The sequence below is a fragment of the Ovis aries genome, chromosome 3, assembly GCF_016772045.2.
Source record: "Ovis aries strain OAR_USU_Benz2616 breed Rambouillet chromosome 3, ARS-UI_Ramb_v3.0, whole genome shotgun sequence".
Classification (NCBI taxonomy): domain Eukaryota; kingdom Metazoa; phylum Chordata; class Mammalia; order Artiodactyla; family Bovidae; genus Ovis; species Ovis aries.
The window spans coordinates 193842090-193867756 of NC_056056.1; the positions used below are offsets into that span (position 1 = coordinate 193842090).

At 38.7% G+C, this 25667-nt stretch overlaps 1 protein-coding gene across 9 annotated transcripts in view; it reads left to right on the forward strand.

The window, feature by feature from the left end:
* Positions 1 to 25667, forward strand: part of ABCC9 (ATP binding cassette subfamily C member 9) — a 169795-nt gene that overhangs the window by 20167 nt on the left and 123961 nt on the right. For all 9 annotated transcript variants that reach the window (XM_042247430.1, XM_060413321.1, XM_060413319.1 and 6 more), the window contains exons 8-14: positions 2916 to 3110; positions 5221 to 5373; positions 5864 to 6019; positions 6587 to 6721; positions 10199 to 10361; positions 16042 to 16082; positions 17002 to 17144. In XM_042247430.1, coding sequence (XP_042103364.1) covers positions 2916 to 3110; positions 5221 to 5373; positions 5864 to 6019; positions 6587 to 6721; positions 10199 to 10361; positions 16042 to 16082; positions 17002 to 17144 — 986 coding nt within the window. The remainder of the gene's footprint in view (positions 1 to 2915; positions 3111 to 5220; positions 5374 to 5863; positions 6020 to 6586; positions 6722 to 10198; positions 10362 to 16041; positions 16083 to 17001; positions 17145 to 25667) is intronic.

The window sequence follows — 25667 nt, forward strand, 5'->3', positions numbered from 1 at the left end:
TTCCCAGTAGTTTTGAGTCATGTTAACTGGGCTGCTGGAAATATACTGGAAAAGCCAATGAAGTATGTTACGTTAGTTGCCCAGTCACTACATGAGGAGGGACAGAGAGTGCTTAATATTAATAATCCACGGATTTTTCATTGTTTTGTTTCAAGTATCTTGACAATTTTATTATTTAAAGGGAAAATAGATCATATCCAGGAATAACTTTTGAGAAATGAAAATCCTTAAATTAAATATTAATTAAAACTTGGACTCTGCATTTCAAAATTGGGAAACTAAATTAAATAAAGGGGCATCATCTGCCTATTCCATGTATCACTCTATATGTCTGGCAAAATTGATTTCTGCTGGTATTTTCTGTGGGTATTTATAACTGCCTTCAAAGATTTAAATATGAGACTCTTTGGATATTTTCAATTTGTCTTTTTATCATTCTCAGTAGTCTTGTGTGCTAGTCACAGTGGAGGATGTATTTTATATTGCTGTTGCCTACAAATATTATTGTAATTAAAATATGAATATTTATACCAACATTGGAAGGAAATACTGTATGGTGGATCAGTTAAAGAGTTTTTGGCTGTTCTAAATCTAGATCAACAAAGCATTTATGGTAAATGATGAAAATGACCTCTGTTTTGTGTCAAAATGTGTGTTATGAAATTATTAATCCAGGAAATGGTTACTACAGATGAACCTGAGTCATCTCTCTGGTTTCACCTCTGGGAAAAGTATTGCATAGTTTTTTAACAACTTCTAAATAAAGATTAATAATATAGTCTAAGCATAGCTTTAGTTTTCTGAATGCTCTTTATAACACAGATTTGCTTAAATATCAGTAAGCTTTAAAATTATTCATCTCACAAGGAGTTGAATATGAAACACAATTGAACTCCACTGCATTGAGTTAGCTTCTTTGCCAAGATGTAATTATGATTGTTCAGGTCTTGAAATCTTTTCAACAAATGAGTATAGAACTGTGAAGCCACAAGTTGGCATAAGTAGATATACCATTCTTCATTTTGCATCTCTTTAAGTAATAACTAGGAGGCACAAGTCTAACATAACTTTAAAAAGTATTGACCCCATTTAATATGGAGACAGGAAATACCTGGAGAAGAAACAGTTTGAAGCTAGGATTGATCTCAGAGGGAGAGCCTTGAAGAGACATGAGCGGTCCTGAAGGGTGGGGTTCCCTGCCTGGTTTAAACCTGGGTAACCTGGATGAAAACCAAGAGTCCTAGCGACTAGACCACCAGGAGTTAGAGGTAGAAGCATAGTGGCCCTGGCTCTTGCCCCTATTTGAAAGCAAGAATGTTTCAAGGAGGGAAAAACTGTAATAACAGGTACAAAGTTTATTGTTAGAGACATAGCACAATGTGTGGGAAAGCATACAGGAAAACAGTTTGTTTATCTAACTCAGAACCAGGGCAGAGATACACACCCAGAGGAAAGGGGTATGGGCATCCTCTCTAGTGAGGAGGAGGGCAGTATGTCAGAAGCTAGGCAGAGAGACACATGCAGAGAGGAGTTGGAGCATCCTGAGTGAGGAGGAGCTCAGTACAGAGGTGATGTAAATCACTTATATAAGACAGTCTCTCTGGGACTTTGTTTACCTTTGGCCAATTACTTTGTTTCTTTCTTCACCCTTGGCTGGTCCATGGACCCTCCTCAAGATGTGTGAGCAACTTTTCTCTAAGGTGGATCCCACCTCAGAGGTCTATGGTGCATGTCCACACTTATGGGGTGGGTTCCCCTCCCTTTTCAACCCCCAAGAAGCCTTTTGGCACATATGCAAACAGGAAGTCTTCCTTGACCTCAAGAGCGAGTACTTTTATCTCTTTGCTTTAGCAGAGCTCAACTTTTGCCACTAGCTTTGTCTTTGGAGGGTCTGGGTTAGAACAAAAGCTCAGTTTTACTCCACCTGACAAACACCAGGTGTCTGGCCCAGAGGCACATTGTCTCCTACCTCAGGATGATCTCTTTTGTTTAGCTTGTAATAATTTGATAACTTAATCTCTTGTGACCTGATATCTTAGATCTTAACTAAACTTCAGAAATCTTAACTAGACTGTCAATAACCTGTACTTTGTATTTCACTATTTTCCATACAGCATCATTTGATAATATTCATAACTGATATGTTCATTTTCTAAATCAAAGGGAATTAAGCTTAATTTGGACTTTGGAAATTTGGGGTCATCCTTTGACAACTAAAAATAATACAAAATGTTTGAAAAATTTGCCTGGTTACTCTTCATTCTCTTTCTTTCATTAAAATGCATTCAGTAATGCATATATATGGAATCTAGAAAAATGGTGATGAACCTGTTTGCAAGAGCAAGAATAGAGATGCAGACATAGAGAATGGATTTGTGGACAGAGTGGAGAAAGGAGAGGGTGGGATGAATTGAGAAAGTAACATTAAAATATATACATTACCATGTGGGAAATAGAAAGCTAGTGGGAAGTTGCTGTGTAACACAGGGAGTTCAGTCTGGTGCTCTGTGATAACTTAGGGGGGTGGGATGGGGGTGGATGAGAGGCAGGCTGAAGAGGCAGGGGATGTATGTATACTTACATACATTCTGCTGACGTTGTACAGCAGAAACCAACACATTGTTAAGCCACTAAGAACTAAATATATATATTACATACATATAAAGTTTTGGAATGTGTTCAAAATTAAAATAATTAGCTAAATAAATGGAAATATCTACTTAAAAATTAATTATCTATTGGTTGCAAGAATGCAGGAATACCAAACTATATGTAGTATATTGAAAGTGACTCAGTAACATTTATTTTTATCTTTTAAAATATCAGAAATACTAGAAGAGATTTCCATAGTGGCTAAGATTAATTGCCACTTTATCATTTTATTTTGGTTCATCAAATTTTTTTTTTTATTTCAGAAAAAAGTGGCAGATGACCCAAATCGGACTCCATCTATATGGCTGGCAATGTACAGAGCTTTTGGGAGACCAATTCTACTTAGTAGCACATTTCGTTATCTTGCTGACTTACTGGGTTTTGCCGGACCTCTCTGTATTTCTGGAATAGTTCAGCGTGTAAATGAAACCCAGAATGAAACAAATAACCCAACAAGAGTAAGTTTGTGGTGCCTTTGAATGGAAATATATTATTGACAAATTTCTTTTAATCGTTAACTTTTTTAAAATGCAGTTTTATGAGCAGTGCAGACAGTCTTATTAACAGAGAATTGAATGCTTTTTAAAAGAATGAAAACTGTAGTTTTCCTTGTAGAGAAAAACATTATGTATTCATTGAATGGATTTGGCCAATGAAATTATTTCTCAGATTCAGAGGCTATAAACATTTAATAGCATTTACAGTGTTCTGCAAATGATGCTCAGGAATTTCACATTGGTTATTTTATTAGATCTTTTTAGCAATCCTGTAAAGAATTTTCATTCATGAGTCCTTGGGGCTGAGTCACTTTTTCCCCAGATGGCTCAGATGGTAAAGAGTCTGTCTGCAATGTGGGAGACCTGGGTTCAATCCCTGGGTTAGGAAGATCCCCTGGGGAAGGAAATAGCACCCCACTCCAGTACCCTTGCCTGGAAAATCCCGTGGACAGAGGAGCCTGGTAGGCCACAGTCCATGGGATTGCAAAGAGTCGGACATGACTGAGCGACTTCACTTTCAGTGACCAGTGAAGTGGGCAATGTGACTTGATTTGGTTTCCTATATAGTGAAAGCCATCGCCTTGTTTCATAATGATCAGGTCAAGTCACATTATATTTTTATTAGACATTATGTTACTACTGGGGACTATATAGTGTAAAATATTTGCTGTTATAAATTTACAACCTTATATTTTCTGTTCTTAAGAAAGTCTGCGTCATGAGCTTCCCAATTTCCTTCTAAAATAAGAATTGATTTCCCTAGTTTCACGTGTAGAAACTCTAGTCCAGATGAGTCAGTTTTCCTTTTTTATGGTCTCAATCTGATTTCCAGTCCTCTTTTTTTACCTATTGGAATTGTACATATTTCTAAAGCCTTCAGTAAATGTTGCCTTCTCCTTGAAGCTTTTTCTGATTGTCCTTGTTGGTGGAATTTGATTCTCACTTTACATTGGCACTTTCCATAAATGCTATTTATAATAAGCATGTTATCTATGGATATGCTTATCTTTCTAGATTGCGAGCTCTCTAAACAGAGTGACTATGAAGTTCCCATTTTTGCCCTCAAAACCCAGTTCCTTGCATATATTAGTGCTCAATTGTTACTAATGTGAACCAGCTACTTTGCCATTGAATACATGTTTGTAATGTTTTATCCCTACTTGCCTGATCATATACAGATATTGAAATTCCACTTAGTATCCAATCATCCCTGTACTTACATATATTAACCACGTATTTTTCTGAGAAAGAAGAAAATTTACACATTTGTGTGTATCCCCCAGAAAGACAAGGAAGGGACCAGAAATATTTAGAATTTAACTGTTCGAAACCATTAAAAAAACAGTGGCTCAATTGACGTGTTGTGTTTATCTGAGTGTTACTTTTCCCTCATTTCTAACAAATAAGTGACCATATGCTACTGTTACAAACAAAAAGCTATCAATTTGTATATTCTTATGATGTCTTCAGTTATAATCGGAATGAAATAGTTTTTAAAGTTATGTTTTGTCACTGAAATTGTCTTTTGGGCAAAATAGCCAATTTATGTTTTTTACCATTTATAATTATGTTTTCACTATATGAATTAAGATGAAGATCAGAAAAAGTCAACTCTGTAGACTTTATTATTTTAAATTAATAAGGCTATGGAAATTGTATATTTGTCCCACTGGTCTTGCTGACGTTGTAGGTTCTACTTCTAAATTACGTACAATCTAAACTAACTTCTGTCTTGGTTTACTACTAATATTTTCCAGTTAACCAAGGTAGACTGTATCTTTGTAGAAAATGTATTAACTTAAAAAAATTTAAATGTACCTTTTTTTCTACAATCAGGCATTTCCAACAATCTTAGTGATCCATTTGTGGATCCATTTGTGGTTTGTGTTTGTATCTGTTGACATTATGAGGAAAAGCCAAAATCGCCTTGCTCTGACTCATTCTACTGCTATATTATAAAGACATTGAATTTTTATATTAAGCAGCCATGCATTATTTGATAAATGCAAACTGTATGCTGGTATATGAATAGTTTTGATTTACATCTTTTTTTTGTTTGTTTTGGGATAAGGCTTTAGAAACCCTCTCATCAAAGGAATTTCTTGAAAATGCTTATGTTCTAGCAGTTCTCCTGTTCTTGGCTCTTATTCTGCAAAGGACATTTTTGCAGGCTTCCTACTATGTGACCATTGAGACTGGCATTAACCTGCGTGGAGCCTTGCTGGTACGTACAAGCTCTGAAGGATCCTGACCACAAACCATTCAGTGATAGGAATAGTTGAGAATTCAGTTTTGTTTTTCTCCTTCCATTTTCAGTTTGATATTATGACATCAATACTTTCAGGATCTATCTAATAAAAAAAACCCATAAACTTAATTAATAAACCCACTGAATTAAAAATACTTCTAATAATATATTAACATATTTTGAAATCTTGCATTTATTTACTTCTGTTACTATTTGTTCCAGAGATTATGTTTAAATTTGAATATATGTTGAGATTATATCATCAGGAAAAATAAGTTTGTATTTAGTTTAGGATTAAAAGTAACAATGCTGAAATGAAAATAATAGCTGACTTAAGATGGCATTATAGGGTTTTCTCCTTTTTTTCAGAAAATTTAAAAATCTTAGATTTTTAATGCAAATAAATAAGCATAGTGTTGATTTTTAAAATTTGAAATTCAAATATGTTTTTTTCCCTTTTTTGCAGGCCATGATATATAATAAAATCCTTCGGCTTTCTACATCTAATTTATCCATGGGTGAGATGACCCTGGGTCAGATCAATAACTTGGTCGCCATTGAAACCAATCAGCTCATGTGGTTCTTGTTCCTGTGTCCCAATCTATGGGCCATGCCTGTTCAGGTAGATCAATATGAGTAAGATTCTTATTTGCTGAGGAAATAATAAGAAATTATCAGTTTTTAAATTCGTTTGCTTTTTCATTTGAAAAGCTAAAGTAATTCCAAGAAAATAGGGAATGCTGATTTATGGTGGATGACAACGTTTTCCAGAAAAAGTTTGTGTCCTTTTAAAAGTTTGATGACTGTTTCTGGTCAAAAGCGTCTTGGGACCCCTCTGCAAATTCATGTAGTAAATTGGTTCGACAGCAGTTGTACACATCATGTTGCTAAAAATAAATTCCTACTACTTAGCCTTCCCCAGATAAATCATCGTGAAATCCTAGTCACAGCTGAGTTGACTTCCAAACAAACTTAATAGTTGTTCAGTTGCTAAGTCATGTCCAACTCTTTGCAACCCCATGGACGGCAGCACACCAGGCTCCCCTGTCCTTCACTGTCTCCCAGAGCGTGCTCACATTTTCAAACTTAATAATTAAGAACTACTACAATTTCACGAAAACATATGTCCTTTTATGCAGGGGTCCCCACATGCCTGCTCTTTCAGCCCTCGCCTTGTGTTTCCCTTTAGATCATCATGGGAGTGATTCTGCTCTACAATTTGCTTGGGTCCAGCGCTTTGGTTGGTGCTGCAGTCATTGTGCTCCTCGCGCCAATTCAATACTTCATTGCTACAAAGTTGGCAGAAGCTCAGAAGAGCACTCTTGTAAGTAACGTCTCTTGGAAACCTTATTAGGAAAATCTAGTAATGTGGTTTCATTTTTAAATATATAGGAAATTAATACCACTCAGCGTTCTTTGGAAATCATTATATTGAAATGAAATACCAATATTTCTTTTTCGTTCTTGGGCAGTGAATGTGCATTTTGTGGGTTGCACAACAGTTTTTAAAAGTGGATTTGACATCTAAGATTTAATGACCTTAAACGCTAAATACCACCACAAAGCCTGATGTTTTTACAAGTCGTGATGTGATGATGAGGCTTTAGCTCTTGTAGATCACTTACTTACACTTAGCATATATTACAGAATACACTTACTTGTACATTTGATTACATATATATTAGATGTCAATTACTGACGTGGGACAAATGGATCAAGGAATAAATAAAGGGTCAGACTTAGTGCTTCTGAGATTAAATGTTCTGAGGGTTGAGTCAGACCACGTGATGAGCTATGGAGTTACACTGAAATGTTTCAGTGGCAGCTGCTCTGCCTGAGTATGTTTATGGTTAACTTGGCAAGCAGGGAAAAGCTCAGTTATTGACCCTTTCTGGCTTCAGTTGGGCTTCCCAGGTGGCACAGTGGTAAAGAATCTGCCTGCCAATGCAGGAGATGCAAAAGATGATCCCTGGGTCAGGAAGATCCCCTGGAGTAGGAAATGGCAACCCACTCCAGTGTTCTTGCCTGGAAAATTCCATGGACAGAGGAGCCTGGTGGGCTGCAGTCCATGAGGTCGCAAAGAGTTGGACACAACTGAGCACACACACACACACACACACACACACACACACACACACACACACACACTGGCTTCAGTTTGCCATGAAATCATTTTATTTGAGCAAGAATTGGCTTCTTTTAAAGAAGTATTTGCAAATAATAAAATTATTGACATCATGTTTAGAAATAAAGTTTGATTAAATATGAGCCAGTTTGTCTACAAATCAGGCATGAAATGTAGAGATGCTGTCACTGGTGGACCGTTTTCCAACCTGGTGTTTCCACTGTGACAAGTAAGTCCCTTGTCATGCAAATGGTTTTTATCACTTGTTTTTTCTGCTGCTTCTGGTGAGGTTCCTCATTACTCTAGGACATGAATACAGAAAGGTGTGGAAGAGAGACTCAAAGAGGGGACATGACAATCTAACATCTGATTCTCATTTTGCCATTCATACTATAGTCATTCACTCACCAGCAATCATGGGTAGGCAGTTAAGAACCTCAAGAGACAAAAAGATGAATAAAATCAGATCATTTGCTAATGCCATTTGCAGCAAGAAGGATGTGATGAGATTATCATCATACTAAATGAAGTAAGTCAAAAAGAGAAAGAAAAATATTATATGACAACACTAATGTGTGGAATCCGAAATATGACACAAATGAACCTATCTATGAAACAGAAACAGAATCAGGGACACAGAGAACACAGGTGGTTCGCAAAGGGAAGGGCTTGGGAAAGAGATGGAGTGGGAGGCTGCGGTCAGCAGATACAAGGTTTTATATACAAAACAGATAAGCAACAAGGTCCTCCTGTATCGCACAGGGAACTGTATTCAATATCCTATGATAAACCATAATGGAGAAGAACATTTAAAAAATAATGTGTATGTATGTATATGTGTGTGTATATAATTGAGTCACTTTGTTGTATGGCAGTAATTAACACAATACTAAAACTCAACTGTACTTCAAAAAACTCAGATCATTTGCTGCTTTTGCTTCTTCCTATCTACCTTTCGCCACTCTGCAGCTCCTTTTAAGAGTTCACAGATGATACTGTACTTTCCTAGTGAATCTAATAGAATTTGGAGGAAGCTGATAGAGTTAACTAAAGAGAGGCTTTTGTATCAGCCATATCTCTACAGTTAATCCAGGTTGTTCAGTTCAGTTCAGTTCAGTCGCTCAGTCGTGTCCAACTCTTCGTGACCCCATGAATCGCAGCACGCCAGGCCTCCCTGTCCATCACCACCTCCCGGAGTTCACTCAGATTCACGTCCATGGAGTCAGTGATGCCATCCAACCATCTCATCCTCTGTCGTCCCCTTCTCCTCCTGCCCTCAATCCCTCCCAGCATCAGAGTCTTTTCCAATGAGTCAACTCTTTGCATGAGGTGGCCAAAGTACTAGAGTTTCAGCTTTAGCATCATTCCTTCCAAAGAAATCCCAGGGCTGATCTCCTTCAGAATGGACTGGTTGGATTTCCTTGCAGTCCAAGGGACTCTCAAGAGTCTTCTCCAACACCACAGTTCAAAAGCTTCAATTCTTCAGCACTCAGCCTTCTTCACAGTCAAACTCTCACAGCCATACATGACTGCTGGAAAAACCATAGCCTTGACTAGACGGACCTTAGTCGGCAAAGTAATGTCTCTGCTTTTCAATATGCTATCTAGGTTGGTCATAAGTTTTCTTCCAAGGAGTAAGGATCTTTTAATTTCATGGCTGCAGTCACCATCTGCAGTGATTTTGGAGCCCCCAAAAATAAAGTCTGACACTGTTTCCACTGTTTCCCCATCTATTTCCCATGAAGTGATGGGACCAGATGCCTTGATCTTCGTTTTCTGAATGTTGAGCTTTAAGCCAACTTTTTCACTCTCCTCTTTCACTTTCATCAAGAGGCTTTTGGTTCCTCTTCACTTTCTGCCATAAGGGTGGTGTCATTAGCAATCAGTAAATCCAATTTAGCAATATGTGATACCAGGTCTGATCCCTGGGTAGGGAAGATCCCCTGGAAAAGGGAATGACAACCCATTCCAGTAGTCTTGCTCGGAGAATCCCTGGGACAGAGGAGCCTGGTGGGCTACAGTCCATGGGGTTGCAAAGAATTGGACACAACTGAGCAACTGACACAACACAATAACAACAAAATCTAATTTAGGCTCTGTGACAGAGCTTATGAAGAAGGAGGTAGGAATCTCTTGAAGTTAAAGATTATAGGCTTGGTTTCACTAAGTGTCTTATGAAGACTCACTGCGAATACACGCAACAGTGTACACTCACATTCCCAAATCAATAGTGACCTAACTTTTTTTACATTCATTGTTTTCATCTCCTAAGCATGAGTAATGGAGCTGAGGGGAGAATTAAATGATTTAGGTATGAGAAGGCACCCTTGGAAGTCTCTTTATCAACTCCTTACATGTCTGTATGTGTTTTCTGCAAACATCATTCAAGGAAATCGTATGAAACTTCAGACACTGCTTTTATTTAAACCAAAGCAAAAGAGGCATGAACAGTTTTTAGGTGGAAAGAAATTGGAGGCTGTCTCACTCAACTCTTCATTTTCACATTGGAGGCAGAGCACAGAGAGTTTCACTATTTCTCCTAGGAATCTCACAGCCATCATTAGAGGCCAAGCCAGGCAGAAATCAAGTTCTTCTCAATCCATATCCAGTAATGGCCTTGCCTCTCTGATTCACTTGGATGCAGCTTGCATTGTTTTTTATTCCTTCCTTTTATAGGATTATTCCACTGAGAGACTGAAGAAAACAAATGAAATACTGAAAGGCATCAAACTTCTAAAGCTATACGCCTGGGAGCACATCTTTTGCAAGAGTGTGGAAGAGACAAGAATGAAAGAACTCTCCAGTCTCAAAACTTTTGCTCTTTATACATCACTCTCCAGTAAGTTGCTATCGCTCTGAGGATCACCAAAAACATGTGGTCTATTTGGTGTAACTTACAACCACTGAGACATTTTAAGACATCAGAGGAAGTACATTTATTTTCTCTATTTGTGAGGTCCTGTAGCCAGTAGCTAAACAAGTTTATTTAAATTTAATTTTTTTTGATGTGGACCATTTTTAAAGTCTTTTTGAATTTGTTACAGTATAGCTTCTATTTTACATTTCGATTTTTTGGCTGTGAGACATGTGGGATTTTAGCTCCCAGACCAGGGATCAAACCCACATCTTCTTCATTGAAAGGCGAAGTCTTAGTGACTGGACAGCCAGGGAAGTTCCTATTCAAATTTAAATTAAAGAGCAAAGTCAGGATAAGCTTAAAGTCAAGTAGCACTGAATTTGACTCCGTGCAAGTTTGTATCTTTGCCATGTTACTTGACATCTGATATCCTTGGTTTCTTCGTCTGTAAACTGGGGATGGTCTGATCATTAAAACCCTCGTTTCAGTTGCAGTTGGGATGCATAGTGGGTTTTCAGTAAAAATTTGCTTATGGAGAATAGACTTGCGGACCCAGGAGGAGGAAGGAGAGGGTGGAATGAATTGAGAGGATAGCATTGAAACATATGCATTACCACATGTAAACTTAGGTGGCGGTGGAAATTTGCCGTATGACACAAGGAGCTCAAATCCAGCACTCTGTGACAATCTAGAGGAGTGAGATCGTCACTCTAGAGGAAGGTGGAAGGTGGGAGGGTGGTTCAAGAGGGAGGGGACATTTGTATACATATGGACGGTTCATGTTGCTATGTGGCAGAAACCAACACAGTATTGTAAAGCAATTATCCTCCAATTTTTAAAAAATGTAAATTAAAAAATATCCATTGTAAAAATATAAATAAATAAATTGATTTGGCTATATTACTATTGATCTTATCCCCTAACCTCCTTAAAAATTATCTGTGGTTGTCTTCCCTGTCTCTTGGGGAGCTTATGATATTATATTTCCTTGAAGATTACACTTGAAATGCCAGTTTTGGAAACTGAGGAGGAAAAAAGTCAACATTTCCAGGTGAAAAAAAAGCCAAACTACATTTATATAAAACCCTCTTTTTCCAGTACATGCTGAAGACTTTTAAAATACAAAGCTTTTCCTCCACAACTCTAATTTTAAAAGCATGATTGTTTCAAAAATGTTGTTGTTGTTTTCCTCAAAGGGTGACACTGAGTACTTGTAAGAAGAATGAGTTCATATTAGCAGAATTCTTATGAACTTAGCCAGACTACTCCCACCAACGTTTGATTTAGTTTGTATGTCAGTTTTGCTCCTTTCTATTGTTCTCAAGATTTTCAACAACTTTAAGTTTGGAGATTTATAGATGGTTTCCTCTTGAATTCTGAACTACTTGAGTCCTTAGATATTATAAACACTTCTTTTGTGAAATGGATGTAAGGAAAGTGTTTGGTTTATATAGCTCATTTATTTTAGCCCTAGTGCTGGATACATTAGAAAGGAAACGGGAAGAAGATTTATATTCCAGCTCTGCACCACGACTCATACAGTGTCAAAATGCTAGAAGATGAAATGATTGATATCTACTTGCTTATATGATAAAACTGTAAGCTGCTGGCTCCTAAAATCTGTTTCTGTCTGCAGTATACTAAAGTTCTCATGGGGTAGATGGATGTGGCCAGAAATGGTGATGATGATAGTAATAGTAATTATGATAATAATAACAAAAACATTTTGAGATACTCAGCCAATTTTGCCATAAGTGACTTTACATATTTCATCCTATTTAGTCCTCACAGCAGCCCAGTGATCTTCATTCCATTATTAACTTCATTTTGCAAATTAGAAGATTGAGGTTAGAGCTTAAATAACTTGAATTTCGACAGATCATCCAGCGACTAAATAGTAGAGGTGGGTTGTTGAACTCAACCCAGTTACATAAGATTTGAGTTAGCTCTTGAAAGGCAGAGACAAAGGAGGAGAGGACAGAGGAGACCATTCTAGAAACAGAAAGCAAAGAAATCATGAAGATCAAAGAGCATAGTCACATTTTTATGATTATACGCAGCAGGAATTCTTGATGCAATGATGTGAAGTTCCACTTACACCATGTCCAAGTTTTATCATTTGATTACTTAAGAGTGTTGGTGGAAGTGAAGCGCTTCCACTATGTGAGTTGAATACAACTGGTTGTAAATCTAACCTCTGCCACTTCATAGCAGGTTGGCTTTGACCAAATCACTGCTTCTGTTCTCCAAGCCTCAATTTTTTTCATCTGTAACATTGGATGATAAAAAATCTCTATCATGTAGCATTGTGGTAAAGATGATAATAGATTAAAGAATGCTGCAGATGTTGACTGACTTGCTGGTTGACTGTATTCCAGGCAGTATGTCAAGGGCTTTGTACTCATTGTGTATAAAGCACCTGGCAAGTGGGCTAGTGTTCAGTAACCTCACTCCCTCAGGTTCTTCCTCCAAAATTGGTATAATAAAAATAATGCCTTTCTCGGGACTTTCCTGATGGTCCAGTGTTTTAAGACTTCACCTTCCAATGCAGAGGGTGCAGGTTCAACCCCTGGTCAGGGAGCTAAGATCCTACATGCCTCGCAGCCAAAACACCAAAACATAAAACAGAAGCAGTGTTCTAACAAATTCAGTAAAATTCTTCAAAGATGGTTCACATCAAAAAATCTTTTTTAAAAAAAAGAGAGAGAGGATACCTTCTCACAGGTCTAGTGTGAGAATCAAATGAAACAGTGAATATGGCACTGTTCTGTAAGTGTTAAAAATATTTTGTAAGTGGTATTTTCAGAAAACCATAAGAAAAAAAATGAAAGAAAAACGTCAGGCATACAACATAGTGGTTATTGTTGGGTCTTGGAGTGCAGGATGACCTGAAATGAAATCCTGCCTCAGTGCCTTATCCACTCTGCAACCTTGGTCAGCGTTTGGTGGCATCTTGGTTTCCTCATCAGGAAGTTGGGCTGTATTAAGCATACCTGGGGGAATTAAGTAAGATAATGTACATTAAAATGCTCAATCCATGGTATTGGAAAATATTGAAAAATAAACGGGACAAATGCTAATAGAACAGAAGATCCATCTCTATGAATCAATGTTCTTGCCACTGGAGATGATATCTGGGGGCAAAAGAAATTCTGTTGAATCATTTCCTAATCTCCACTTCCAAATGGATATGTGCTGTTTATGGATTTAATTTATTGGCAGAAAAAAGAATGAACGACACTTTTATTTTTTCTCTCTTCACTTTGATAGTTTTACATGAGGAAGTGGGAAGAACATGAAGCTTTGGACCAGAAAAGTGTGGGTTTTAATCCAAGCTGTGTCATCTCTTAGTTTAGAACCTTGCCTGTTACTCATCCTTGCTGTTTTCTTTATTGCACGGGGGTAGTTGTAATCATTAAATAGGAGAATGCACGTGAAGGTGCTCCTATCATGTGTGAGTCATGTGAGTTGCTGGGTAGTGGCAGAGCGAAGTGGTGGTGAGCACGGTCTGAGAAGCCCAGCTGTGTGACCTCGTGCGTCTCATTCTCATCTTTATGCTGAGGTAGAAATGGTCCCACTTCCTGCATTGGGTGCAGAGTGCCAGATAAGTAGTTTTTCATAAAACAGCAGCTGTTTTTGCTCTTCCTTATCAAGAGATTACCTATTTAAAGATATTTAGAATGAGTTATTGGAGAAGGAAATGGCCACCCTCTCCAGTATTCTTGCCTGGAGAATCCCAGGGATGGAGGAGCCTGGTGGGCTGCCATCTATGGGGTCGCGCAGAGTCAGACACGACTGAAGCAACTTAGCAGCTGAGAATGAGTTACAAATAATGATATGGAGGAAAAGAAAGAAATACGCTTAGAAAAAAATAAGGTAACACTAGCCAGAGAAAGATGATGGAAACACGGCTCTTCGTCTGGACTATTATGACTCTCAGAGCTGTGTTTGGACTGCTGGTACCGTACAAGAATTCAGGTTTGGTAGCTAAGCCTCTTGTGGACCTTTGAAAGCACAGGCTGAGTCCGTATGTGGTGGTAAGGACAGTTCGTGAAAGCAGATCATGAGAGCTGGTGGTGACTTTGGATGGATTCTCTTTTTTATTAATTAATTTTCATTGGAGTGTAGTTGCTTTACAGTGCTGTGTTAATTTCCACTGTACAGCAAACAATGAGTCAGCCATGTATACATACCTATGTCCCCTCCTTTTTGGGTTTCCCTCCTGTTTAGGACACCAAGGTACGTGAAGTCAAGTTCCCTGTGCTATACCATAGGTTCTTGTTAATTATCTATTTCACACACAGTATCAGTAGCGTATATGTATCAATCCCAATTTCCCAGTTCCTCCCACCCCACACCTTTCCCCCTTGGTATCTATACATTTTTTCTCTATGTCTGTGTCTCTTTTCCTGGTTTGCAAATTAAGTCTTCTATACCATTTTTCTAGATTCCACATATCTGCATTAATATACTATATTTGTTTTTCTTTTTCTGACTTTACTCTGTATAGATGGACTCTTCTGAGTGTTGAGAAAATTAGATTCTAGTTCTTACTCTGCTGTTGCCTGGCTCTGTTACCAACAATGCAATTGCTTTTTGGTCCTCTGTCCCTAAAACTATATGTTTTATGACAAAATAACTACAAATCATCAACTTGGCTTTTGATTTTTTTTCCCCTATTACTTCCAAATACAAGTATTTTAGCCTAAATCTGAGTTTTTCTTATTTCAGTTCTGTGTATCGTACTTATCAAATGGTAATGCACTATAGTCCTGGAGAGAGATTTAAACAAGCAGAGGGCCTAGGATATGGAGTTATTTTATCAAACAAAAGGTCTCTAAGTGAAAATTAATATCACTTCGGGAAGGAGATTTTTCACATAATGTCAAATTCTTGCTTTTTTTGTGTGAAAATGAAAGTGTTAACCGCTCAGTTGTGTCTCTTTGCAAACTCATGGACTGCAGCTCACCAGGCATCTCTGTCCATGGGATTCTCCAGATAAGAACACTGGAGTAGATTGCCATTCCCTTCTTCAAGGGATCTTCCTGACCCAGGAATCAAACCCAGGTCTCCTGCATTAGAGACCGATTCTTCACCATCTGAGCCACCAGGGAAGCCCCCTTTATTTGTGTAATATCCCAGTTTTCATATTTTTAAGTTAGTTTAGTGGGGAAAAAATGTAGACTGTAAATACTCTGAAGAATGTGTATTTGTTAAGTTCTAATAACTTAAGTCATTAAAGGATTATTTTATTTAAATTTTGCTGTTTGTAATGTTTCATAAAAATATAATTTGGGGGGACTTCCCTGGTGGTCCAGTGCTTAAGACTCCACACTTGTAATGCATTCCAATGCAGGGGGTTCCTTGCTGGGGAACTAAGATCCAGCTTGCTGTGTGGCTCTGCCAAAAAAAGAAATCGATGCTCAAAAATAATTTTTCAATAAACTAGAACATTTTCTGGTTAAGACTCATGTGTGGGAGTTCACAACTGTGAACCAAGAAATACCAACTGGGAAATGTTTGTGGACTCAAAGACAAAATGTTATTTAATGCACTCAGTCCTTGATGTCTTCAAGGAAAGTTAAAATAATAATGAATAATTAAAGTTCCTGAAGAGGTTTCACAGTTCAATGACACTAATATCTTTGCTTTCTTTCCACAGTCTTCATGAACGCGGCAATTCCCATAGCAGCTGTTCTTGCTGTAAGACGTGTTTTCTTACCTTTAGAAATGGAACCAAATCAGTGTTTAGAAATGACTTAGGAATAAGCATGTGTGGGTGACAACATGTATTACCACCTTTTGGCTGTCTCCAGTTTTCTCTTTGCTGTCTCCACTGTGATGGTTCTAATCTGGGGTTTCTCATCCATGGCACTGTGGAACTTTGGGCTCAATAATTAATTCTTTGTGTGCTCTGCATTAGGATGTCTAGCAGCGTCTCTGGCTTCCATTTATTAAATGTCATTAGTACCATCAAAAATATCCCCAGATACTGCCAAATGTACCCAGAGAGCAAAATTAACAGAGGCTGAGAACTTACTGTTCTAACATCCATGACCTGGTTCCCGGACATTCTTACAACAGGATAGTACTAGATCAACAACCCCAAAATGTTAAATGATTACATTTCAAAAGAAAAGGACAAACCCAGGAACTGGTATTACATTTAGAAATGTAAGTTTGCCTTGGATACCAGTGTTGGTGATTTTAAGAAAGAGCCGCAATAGGGACTCCCAAACAATGGAATTTTCTTTTTTCTTTCTCAAAAAATTTAGTACCGGTTGGAAAGAGCCTGACTAGGTGTTAAGAACTCTGGATTCTCTCATAGTTATTCCCCCTTTTCAGTAATTTGACAGAAGTCAGTTTTCAGATCTTTAGAGTCTGTTTTGCCCTTTTCACAAGTTTACTGCTAGACCTAATGTAGACCATTAAGTTCTCTAGTATTTTAGGGCTTAAGTACTCATGTGTTGTTTTTCTTAGGGAGTAATTTGGATGAAGTAATAGTATTTTTCAGAGTTGCAGTGGGCATGCTGGCATAGAAGATGGTGTTCGCTTTGTAAAATTTAATGTAAGTATTTGTGAAACTTTCTCCAGCTTTCTCTAAAACCCTTTCTTTGCACAGACGTTTGTGACCCACGCATATGCCAGCGGGAACAACCTCAAACCTGCAGAGGCCTTTGCTTCGCTGTCACTCTTCCACATCCTGGTCACCCCTCTCTTCCTGCTCTCCACCGTGGTCAGGTTTGCAGTCAAAGCCATCGTCAGGTATGTGCTGGAATGTCTGGTGTTTTTTGCTTGATTGTAGAAATACTACTTGCTCATGTTGGGACTGGTTTAGGCATTTCTGTTGTGTCCAACTCTTTGCGACCCCACAGACTGTAGCCCAGCAGGCTCCTTTGACCATAGGATTTACTGGGCAAGAATACTGAAGTAGGTTGCCATGCTTTCCTCCAGGGAATCTTCCCGATCCAGGGATTGAACCTGCATCTCTTACGTCTCCTGCATTAGTAGGCAGGTTCTTTACCACTAGCAACACCTTGAAAGCCCACATGCTCATGATAGTAAGTTAGAAAATGTATAAAAAGAACATCTTAATCAGTGCCCAGAGATCACTTGGTATCAGAGATAACTTGTTAAAACTTTGCTATGGGACCTTTCAGTCCCTTATTTCATGTAAAAATAATTATTCTAAAATAAAAATTTTGAATTTTTTGGTTATTTTTTCCCTCATTAAGACCATATGCATGATATTTACTGGCTACATGATATTCCATTGTTTGGAAGTATTTGAATTTACTTAACGGTTACCACTTTATTGGACATTTAGAATATTTCTGTTTTCACCCTAACATAAATAATGTCTGAGAGAAGCATCTCTTTATCTTCAAACTTTTCTCTGATTATTTTCTAAAGTCCGATTTCTGGAAGTGTCAACATTCATTCTGATAAGTGTGCATCTTCTTAAGGCCCTTAATGAGTATGGCCATGTGGTTTTCCATTAAAGGAGATATAGGTCAAAAGGTGTAACAAGTTTTTAAGATTTTTTAAATGAGGATAGCCATAATGTTTTCCAGCAAAGCTGGGCCAGTTTATATTTTTACCAACAGTGATAATGTTCACATCAACACATATTTTCTGTTTTATTTTAGTTTAGTTTGGCAAAGAAAAAATAAATAAAATTCCAGACTCACAGTCTCTGCAAATGGGAAGACTTCGCAGAACTGAGTGCAGTGTTTTGTTCACTTTAAGTATATTTTTATAGTGTTTCTAATCAGTGTGGACCTCACCTTCGACTCACAATGTCCCATAGTACACAGCTATAAAAAGATGTGATCTGATAGTAATCATTTCCCCACTATTTTGACTTGTATTATATAATACATATGTTAGAAAACTATATTATACTGTACCATTTGTGCTTTAGTCTACTATCTTTGATAGGTATTCTTAAGATAGTATTTTGCTTTTTGCTATGAAGGTTTATAAACCTTCTAAAACCTCAGCATGTTTCATAAACAGTATTTATCATATTTATATCTGGCCTTTGGAAAAAAAAAAACAAACAAGATGTTGCAATACAGAAAGAAAACTGGAAAATTGAAGCCTTAACTCTACTAAGCGTAGTGTTGCCATTGCTAGTAACGTGGAGCATCTATCATAAGACCTTTAAAAATGAGGTAACTTTCCCAATGTTTATGCATTATTGAAAAAACTGGTATTTAATATTCAAAATAACAGAAGCTCCAGTTTTAGGCAATAGTATATGGTGACTTCATGACTTAATACAAAATATCATTATGATGTGTATAACTTGTGTTAGTTGCTCGGCCGTGTCCGACTCTTTGTGACCCCATGGACTGTAACCTGCCAGACTCCTCTGTCCATACTGTTCATGGAATGCTCCAGGTAAGAATACTGGAGTAGATAGCCATTCCCTTCTCCAGGGAATCTTCCTGACCCAGGGATTGACCCAGGTCTCCTGTATTGCAGACAGATTCTTTTACTATCTGAGCCACTAGGAAGCCCCAAAGGTTAGCTCACTGCGTTGTCCAGAAAATGAACCCAGGTCAACTGCTTGGGTAGATGGGTGAATTTAACTAAGATGACCATTATATCTACTACTGTGAGCAAGACTCCCTTAGAAAATGGAGTAGCCATTGTAGTCAATAAGAGTCCAAAATGCAGTCCTTAGCAATCTCAAAAATGACAGAACGATCTCTGTTTCCAAGGCAAGCCATTCAATATCACAGTAATCAAAGTCTATGCCCCAACCAGTAATGCTGAAGAAGCTGAAGTTGAACGGTTCTATGAAGACCTACAAGACCTTCTAGAACTAAACACAGAAAAGATGTCCTTTTCATTATAGGGGACTGGAATGCAAAAGTAGGAAGTCAGGAAAGACCTGGAGTAACAGGCAAATTTGGCCTTGGAGTAAAGAATGAAGCAGGGCAAAGGCTAACAGAGTTTTGCCAAGAAAATGCACTGGTCATAGCAAACACCCTCTTCCAACAACACAAGAGAACACTACACTTGGACATCACCAGATGGACAATACCAAAATCAGATTGATTATATTCTTTGCAGCCAAAGATGGAGAAGCTCTATACAGTCAGCAAAAACAAGCCTGGGAGCTGACTGTGGCTCAGATCATGAACTCCTTATTGCCAAATCCAGACTTAAATTGAGGAAAGTAGGGAAAACCACTAGACCATTCAGGTATGATCTAAATCAAATCCCTTGCAATTATACAGTGGAAGTGAAAAAGATTCAAGGAATTAGATCTGATAGACAGAGTGTCTGAAGAACTATGGATGGAGGTTCGTGACATTGTACAGGAGGCAGTAATCAAGACCGTCTCCAAGAAAATGAAATGCAAAAGGGTTGTCTGAGGAGGCCTTACAAATAGCTGAGAGAAGAAGAGAAGCAAAAAGCAAGGGAGAAAGGAAAGATATACCCATTTGAATGGAGAGTTCCAAAGAATAGCAAGGAGAGATAAGAAAGCCTTCTTCAGTGATCAGTGCAAAGAAATAGAGGAAAATAATAGAATGGGAAAGACTAGAGATCTCTTCAAGAAAATTAGAGATACCAAGGGAACATTTCATGCAAAGATGGGCACAATAAAGGACAGAAATGGTATGGATGTAACAGAAGCAGAAGATATTAAGAAGAGCTGGCAAGAATACACAGAACTATACAAAAAAAGATCTTCACAACTCAGATAAACACGATGGTATGATCACTCACCTAGAGCCAGACATCTGGAATGCGAAGTCAGGTGGGCTTTAGGAAGCATCACTACAAACAAAGCAAGTGGAGGTGATGGAATTCCAGTTGAGCTATTTCAAATCCTAAAAGATGATGCTGTGACAGTGCTGCACTCAATATGCCAGCAAATTTGGAAAACTCAGCAGTGGCCACAGGACTGGCAAAGGTCAGTTTTCATTCCCATCCCTAAGAAAGGCAATGCCAAAGAATGCTCAAACTACCACACAATTGTACTCATCTCACACACTAGCAAAGTAATGCTCAAAATTCTCTAAGCCAGGTTTCCAAAGTACGTGAACCATGAACTTCCAGATATTCAAGCTGGATTTAGAAAAGGCAGAGGAACCAGAGATCAAATTGCCAACATCCCCTGGATCATCAAAAAAGCAAGAAAGTTCCAGAAAAACATCTATTTCTGCTTTATTGACTATGCTGAAGCCTTTGACTGTGTGGATCACAAGAAACTGTGGAAAATTCTGAAAGAGATGGGAATACCAGACCACCTGACCTGCCTCTTGAGAAATCTGTATGCAGGTTGGGAAACAGTTAGAACTGGACACAGAACAACAGACTGGTTCTAAATAGGGAAAGGAGTACGTCACAGATGTATATTGTCACCCTGCTTATTTAACTTATATGCAGAGTACATCTTGAGAAACGCTGGGCTGGAGGAAACACAAGTTGGAATCAAGATTGCTGGGAGAAATATCAATAACCTCAGATACACAGATGACTTCACCCTTATGGCAGAACGGGAAGAAAAACTAAAGAGCCTCTTGATGAAAGTGAAAGAGGAGAATGAAAAAGTTGGCTTAAAACTCAACATTCAGAAAACGAAGATCATGGCATCCGGTCCCATCACTTCATGGAAATATACGGGAAAACTGTGCCCGTATATAAAGTGTCAGACTTTATTTTTTGGGGGCTCCAAAATCACTGCAGATGGTGACTGCAGCCATGAAATTAAAAGATGCTTGCTCCTTGAAAGAAAAGTTATGACCAACCTAGACAGCAGAAAGCAGAGGCATTACTTTGCCAACAACGGTCTGTCTAGTGAAGGCTACGTTTTTTCCTGTGGTCATGTATGGATGGGAGAGTTGCACTATAAAGAAAGCTGAGCGCTGAAGAATTGATGCTTTTGAACTGTGGTGTTGGAGACGTCCCTTGGACTGCAAGGAGATCCAACCAGTCCACTGTAAAGGAAATCAGTCCTGAATATTCACTGGAAGGACTGATGCTAAAGCTGAAACTCCCATACTTTGTTTGGCCACCTCATGCAAAGAACTGACTCATTGGAAAAGATCTGGATGCTGGAAAAGCTTGAAGGAAGGAGAAAGGGATGACAGAGGATGAGATGGTTGGATGGCATCACCAACTTGATTGACATGAGTTTGAGTAAAGTCCAGGAGTTGGTATTGGACAAGGAGGCCTGGTGTGCTGCAGTCCATGGGGTCGCAAGGAATTGGACATGACGGAGTGACTGAACTGAACTAGACATCTGCTTGGATACAGCTATGCTCACCACTATACTGCCACACCTTATCTTATTATAAATCAAATTGTGCTTGCTTACACTAATTCATATCATGATCATTACAATCCTATCCTGTAAGATATGTCATTAGTAACAGACTCTGGAGCTGTTCAGCATTTAAAGCTCAGGCCCCCTGGACTCATCTGCCCTCATTTCATTTGTTCATTGTTCTGCCTTCTGAAACACTCATACGGATCACTGACCGGTTTCTGTAGCACCACTTCCAAATTAGGCAGTGCCCTGGAAGAGAAGCCACTTCAAACAATAAAACTGATAAATGGCCAGAGTCTGCTATTTTAGTTCTTATTTTCATTTTCTCCATTTAATAGTTGCCCCCTCATTGCTGCCTTCTTAATCGAATTTGACTTTGTGCTACAAGTAGAGATAGAAAACAGTTGATAAATAATAATAGATCACTTCTCTGAAATCAGGAGGTTGCCAAGCAGTGAAAGGACTTTAACTATGTTACTATGAAAAAAAAAAAAAACTAATTAATCTAGGGATATGTGTTTCCCCAAGTCCACAGTATATAATCCTGCTGTAGTGCATCCTAGTGAAACTGAGAGTGGATCATGATCCCTGTGTATTTGTGCATTGCACTCTCTCTCCTGTATGTTCCAGGGAACAGGCATTTGCCAATTTGATAAAGACCAGTCCGTTTTCAGGGCTCAGCTCCAGATTTCCCAAGCCATAGGCCAAATGGAATCAGCTTATAAAAGCTTGCTTCTCTAAAGTGAATTTCAGTGGTTGATTTGTGGGTCCTAGGGAAATGACCAGTCAACAGAAGAGGCCAGTGCTTTTTCCCACTGTGTGCTGGTTCTTGGAAACTAAATGAGCATTTTTCCCAGTGTGGACTGGGCTCGGCATTTTCCTCTGCGCCTGAGATCCCATGACCAGTCTTGAATGCCAGTTGGCCTCAGCGAGTTGAAGCAGCCTGTTTATAATTGGAGACTTTGGTTAGCTGATTTTGAAACTGCTTCTCAGGACTGTGGAAGTCCAAATTATTTGCTACATTCAGATGCATTCTGAAATTTGGGGGGTTAGAATGGGGTGCAACATATACCCCCACATGTGCTTCATGTGTATGTGAGAGACGTGTGAACTTCTCTGCTATAGGGAAATTCTGTGCCATGAGAAATGTGTTGCCTCAAGACAATTCTATGCTTTCTTTTAAAAATGTTTAGCTTGTTAGATTCAATTGTTTGTGGTGCTCAGTGGGTGGGACCTTATACATACATAATAAAATGGAAGAAAGAGTCAATTAAAGATTCAGGTTATTCCTTCTTAACTCCAGCATTCCACATCATTTGAGTTCTTTCGACCTTTTACGATGATATATTCCAGTCTGCATTTGCAAAATGGAAGGAAAGAAGTGGGGAAAAAGTAGGAAAGTCACTAATTTCTTAAATATTAAAATACTTGAATAAGAGTAGTCTTTTTCTGGATGCTTGCTTTACTTGTCCTCTTTAGTTTCTTTGTAAGAAAATAGTTAATGTAAATTGCTTTTCTGGAGGCAAATGTCAGTTGCTATGTTGTATCCTTTATAAATAATTTGAGTTTAGGTTTCTGGTATTTGAAGTATAATGCAGTATCTATGTCCAAAGATGTCATTTGCCAAGGAAAAAATGTGTAAAACGAATCCCTTGCTTTGTTGGAAGACCCTTTTGTGTCCTTTCTCTCGTGTACCTCCCAGAGGAAAGTATATTTGGCCAGTCTACTCTGATTATCTTCAATCAAATAAATTGTTACTGATATTTATCATAGAGCCTGCTCACAGGTTGACCTGGTCTGCATTTACAAAACTTTCAAATGCCCCAAAACATAGTACTTATCTGAGATACTCATGTATGTGTGTATGCTCAGTCATGTCTGACTCCGTGACCTCACAGACTGTAGTCCACCATCCTCTGTCCATGGGATTTCCCAGACAAGAATACTGGAGTGGGTTGCCATTTTCTCCTCCAGGGGATTGAACCCACATCTCTTGAGTTTCTTGCATTGGCAGGTGGATTCTTTACCAGGAGTGCCACCTGGGAAGCCCCAAGGTACTCAAACTGTAGCTAACCACTCAAACTTGGAAAGTGAAAAAATACCATGGGTAAAAAGTTGGCTTAAAGCTCAACATTCAGAAAACAAAGATATGGCATCTGGTCCCATCACATCATGGGAAATAGATGGGGAAACAGTAGACTTTATTTTCTTGGGCTCCAAAATCACTGCAGATGGTGACAGCAGCCATGAAATTAAAAGATGCTTACTCCTTGGAAGAAAAGTTATGACCAACCTAGATAGCATATTCAAAAGCAGAGACATTACTGTGCCGACTAAGGTCCATCTAGTCAAGGCTATGGTTTTTCCTGTGGTCATGTATGGATGTGAGAGTTGGACTTTGAAGAAGGCTGAGCGCCGAAGAATTGATGCTTTTGAACTGTGGTGTTGGAGAAGACTCTTGAGAGTCCCTTGGACTGCAAGGAGATCCAACCAGTCCATTCTGAAGGAGATCAGCCCTGGGATTTCTTTGGAAGGAATGATGCTAAAGCTGAAGCTCCAGTACTTTGGCCACCTCATGCGAAGAGTTGACTCTTTGGAAAAGACTCTGCTGCTGGGAGGGATTGGGGGCAGGAGGAGAAGGGGACGACCGAGGATGAGATGGCTGGATGGCATCACGGACTCGATGGACCTGAGTCTGAGTGAACTCGGGGAGTTGGTGATGGACAGGGAGGCCTGGCATGCTGCGATTCATGGGGTCGCAAAGAGTCAGACACGACTGAGCGACTGAACTGAACTGAACATAAATTTAAATACTAGGACTTCCCTGGTGGTCCAGTGATTAAGACTTCACCTTCCAATGTAACAGTTGGAAATTAAATCTGTGGTTGCAGAGCTAAGATCCCACATGCCAAGTGGCCAAAAAACTAGAGCATAAACAACAGAAGCAATATTGTAACAAATTCAGTAAAGACTTTAGAAATGATTCATATCAAAAAAGTTTTAAAAATATGAGATACGTTTATGAATTACCTTGTCAAATAAGAAATTAGTAAAACGCTGAACAATAAAGGTGATGGAGGCAGGATAGGAAATTGGTTGGGATCAAATGTACTTGCTTGCAATACCTGCACAGCAACTATTCAACCACAAGCACTGTTCAACTACAGGCGTGTTATTTGGTGCCTCTATGGGTCAGCTTCCTCACTTATCAGATGAGCACCGTAAGGCCTCCTGCTTATGGAAGTTGGGAGAATTACATGGAAAATGTCCAGCACATTGCCTAAATATATTAAATATTGAACAAATCTCCATTTTATTAATGTGCCTCTATTTTACTAAATTCCATTCCATGCTTCAGAGAAGTGTCTTTCTGTGGGTCCGCATTCAATTATTATGTGGTTTAGGTATCTTGCTAAACACTGGGGATGGCAGCAATGAGAGATGGGGTGAGGTCCACAGGAGTCCACAGTCTAGCTGGAGAAACTGGGCAGGGAAGCTAGTTATACCATGGTGCATAATGCTGTGATAGAGCACTATACAGAATGCCATGGGCCATATATAAGGCTCATTGAAGCTTATCGAGAAAGGAGGGAGACAGTCTAGTCAGTACCTTCTAGGGACTAAATTGCATGTAGTGGGAGAAAGGTCCGGATGTGGCAAGCAATAGGGGATAAAGCTGGAGAGTGAGCAGACAGAGGATGCCAACGATGCTGAAAAGTGCAGGGTGGCCATTTGTTATTTTAAGGCGAGGAATGTTTGAACAGATTTGCATTGTAAAAATAGGACCCTGGCAGCATGGTGGCAGTTACTTCACCCTTGGTCAGGATTCATGCATTTTCCATAATTGTTTTGCCTCTGTGAGTTCTAAAAGGCCCTCGTATGAACAGGAAATGCTTTTTGTATTACCTATTTATTCATTCAGCAGACATTTCTTGAGGAATTGCTATGTTATATTTTTGGCACTGGGCTAGATTCTGAAGATGAAAATCTTGTTTTAA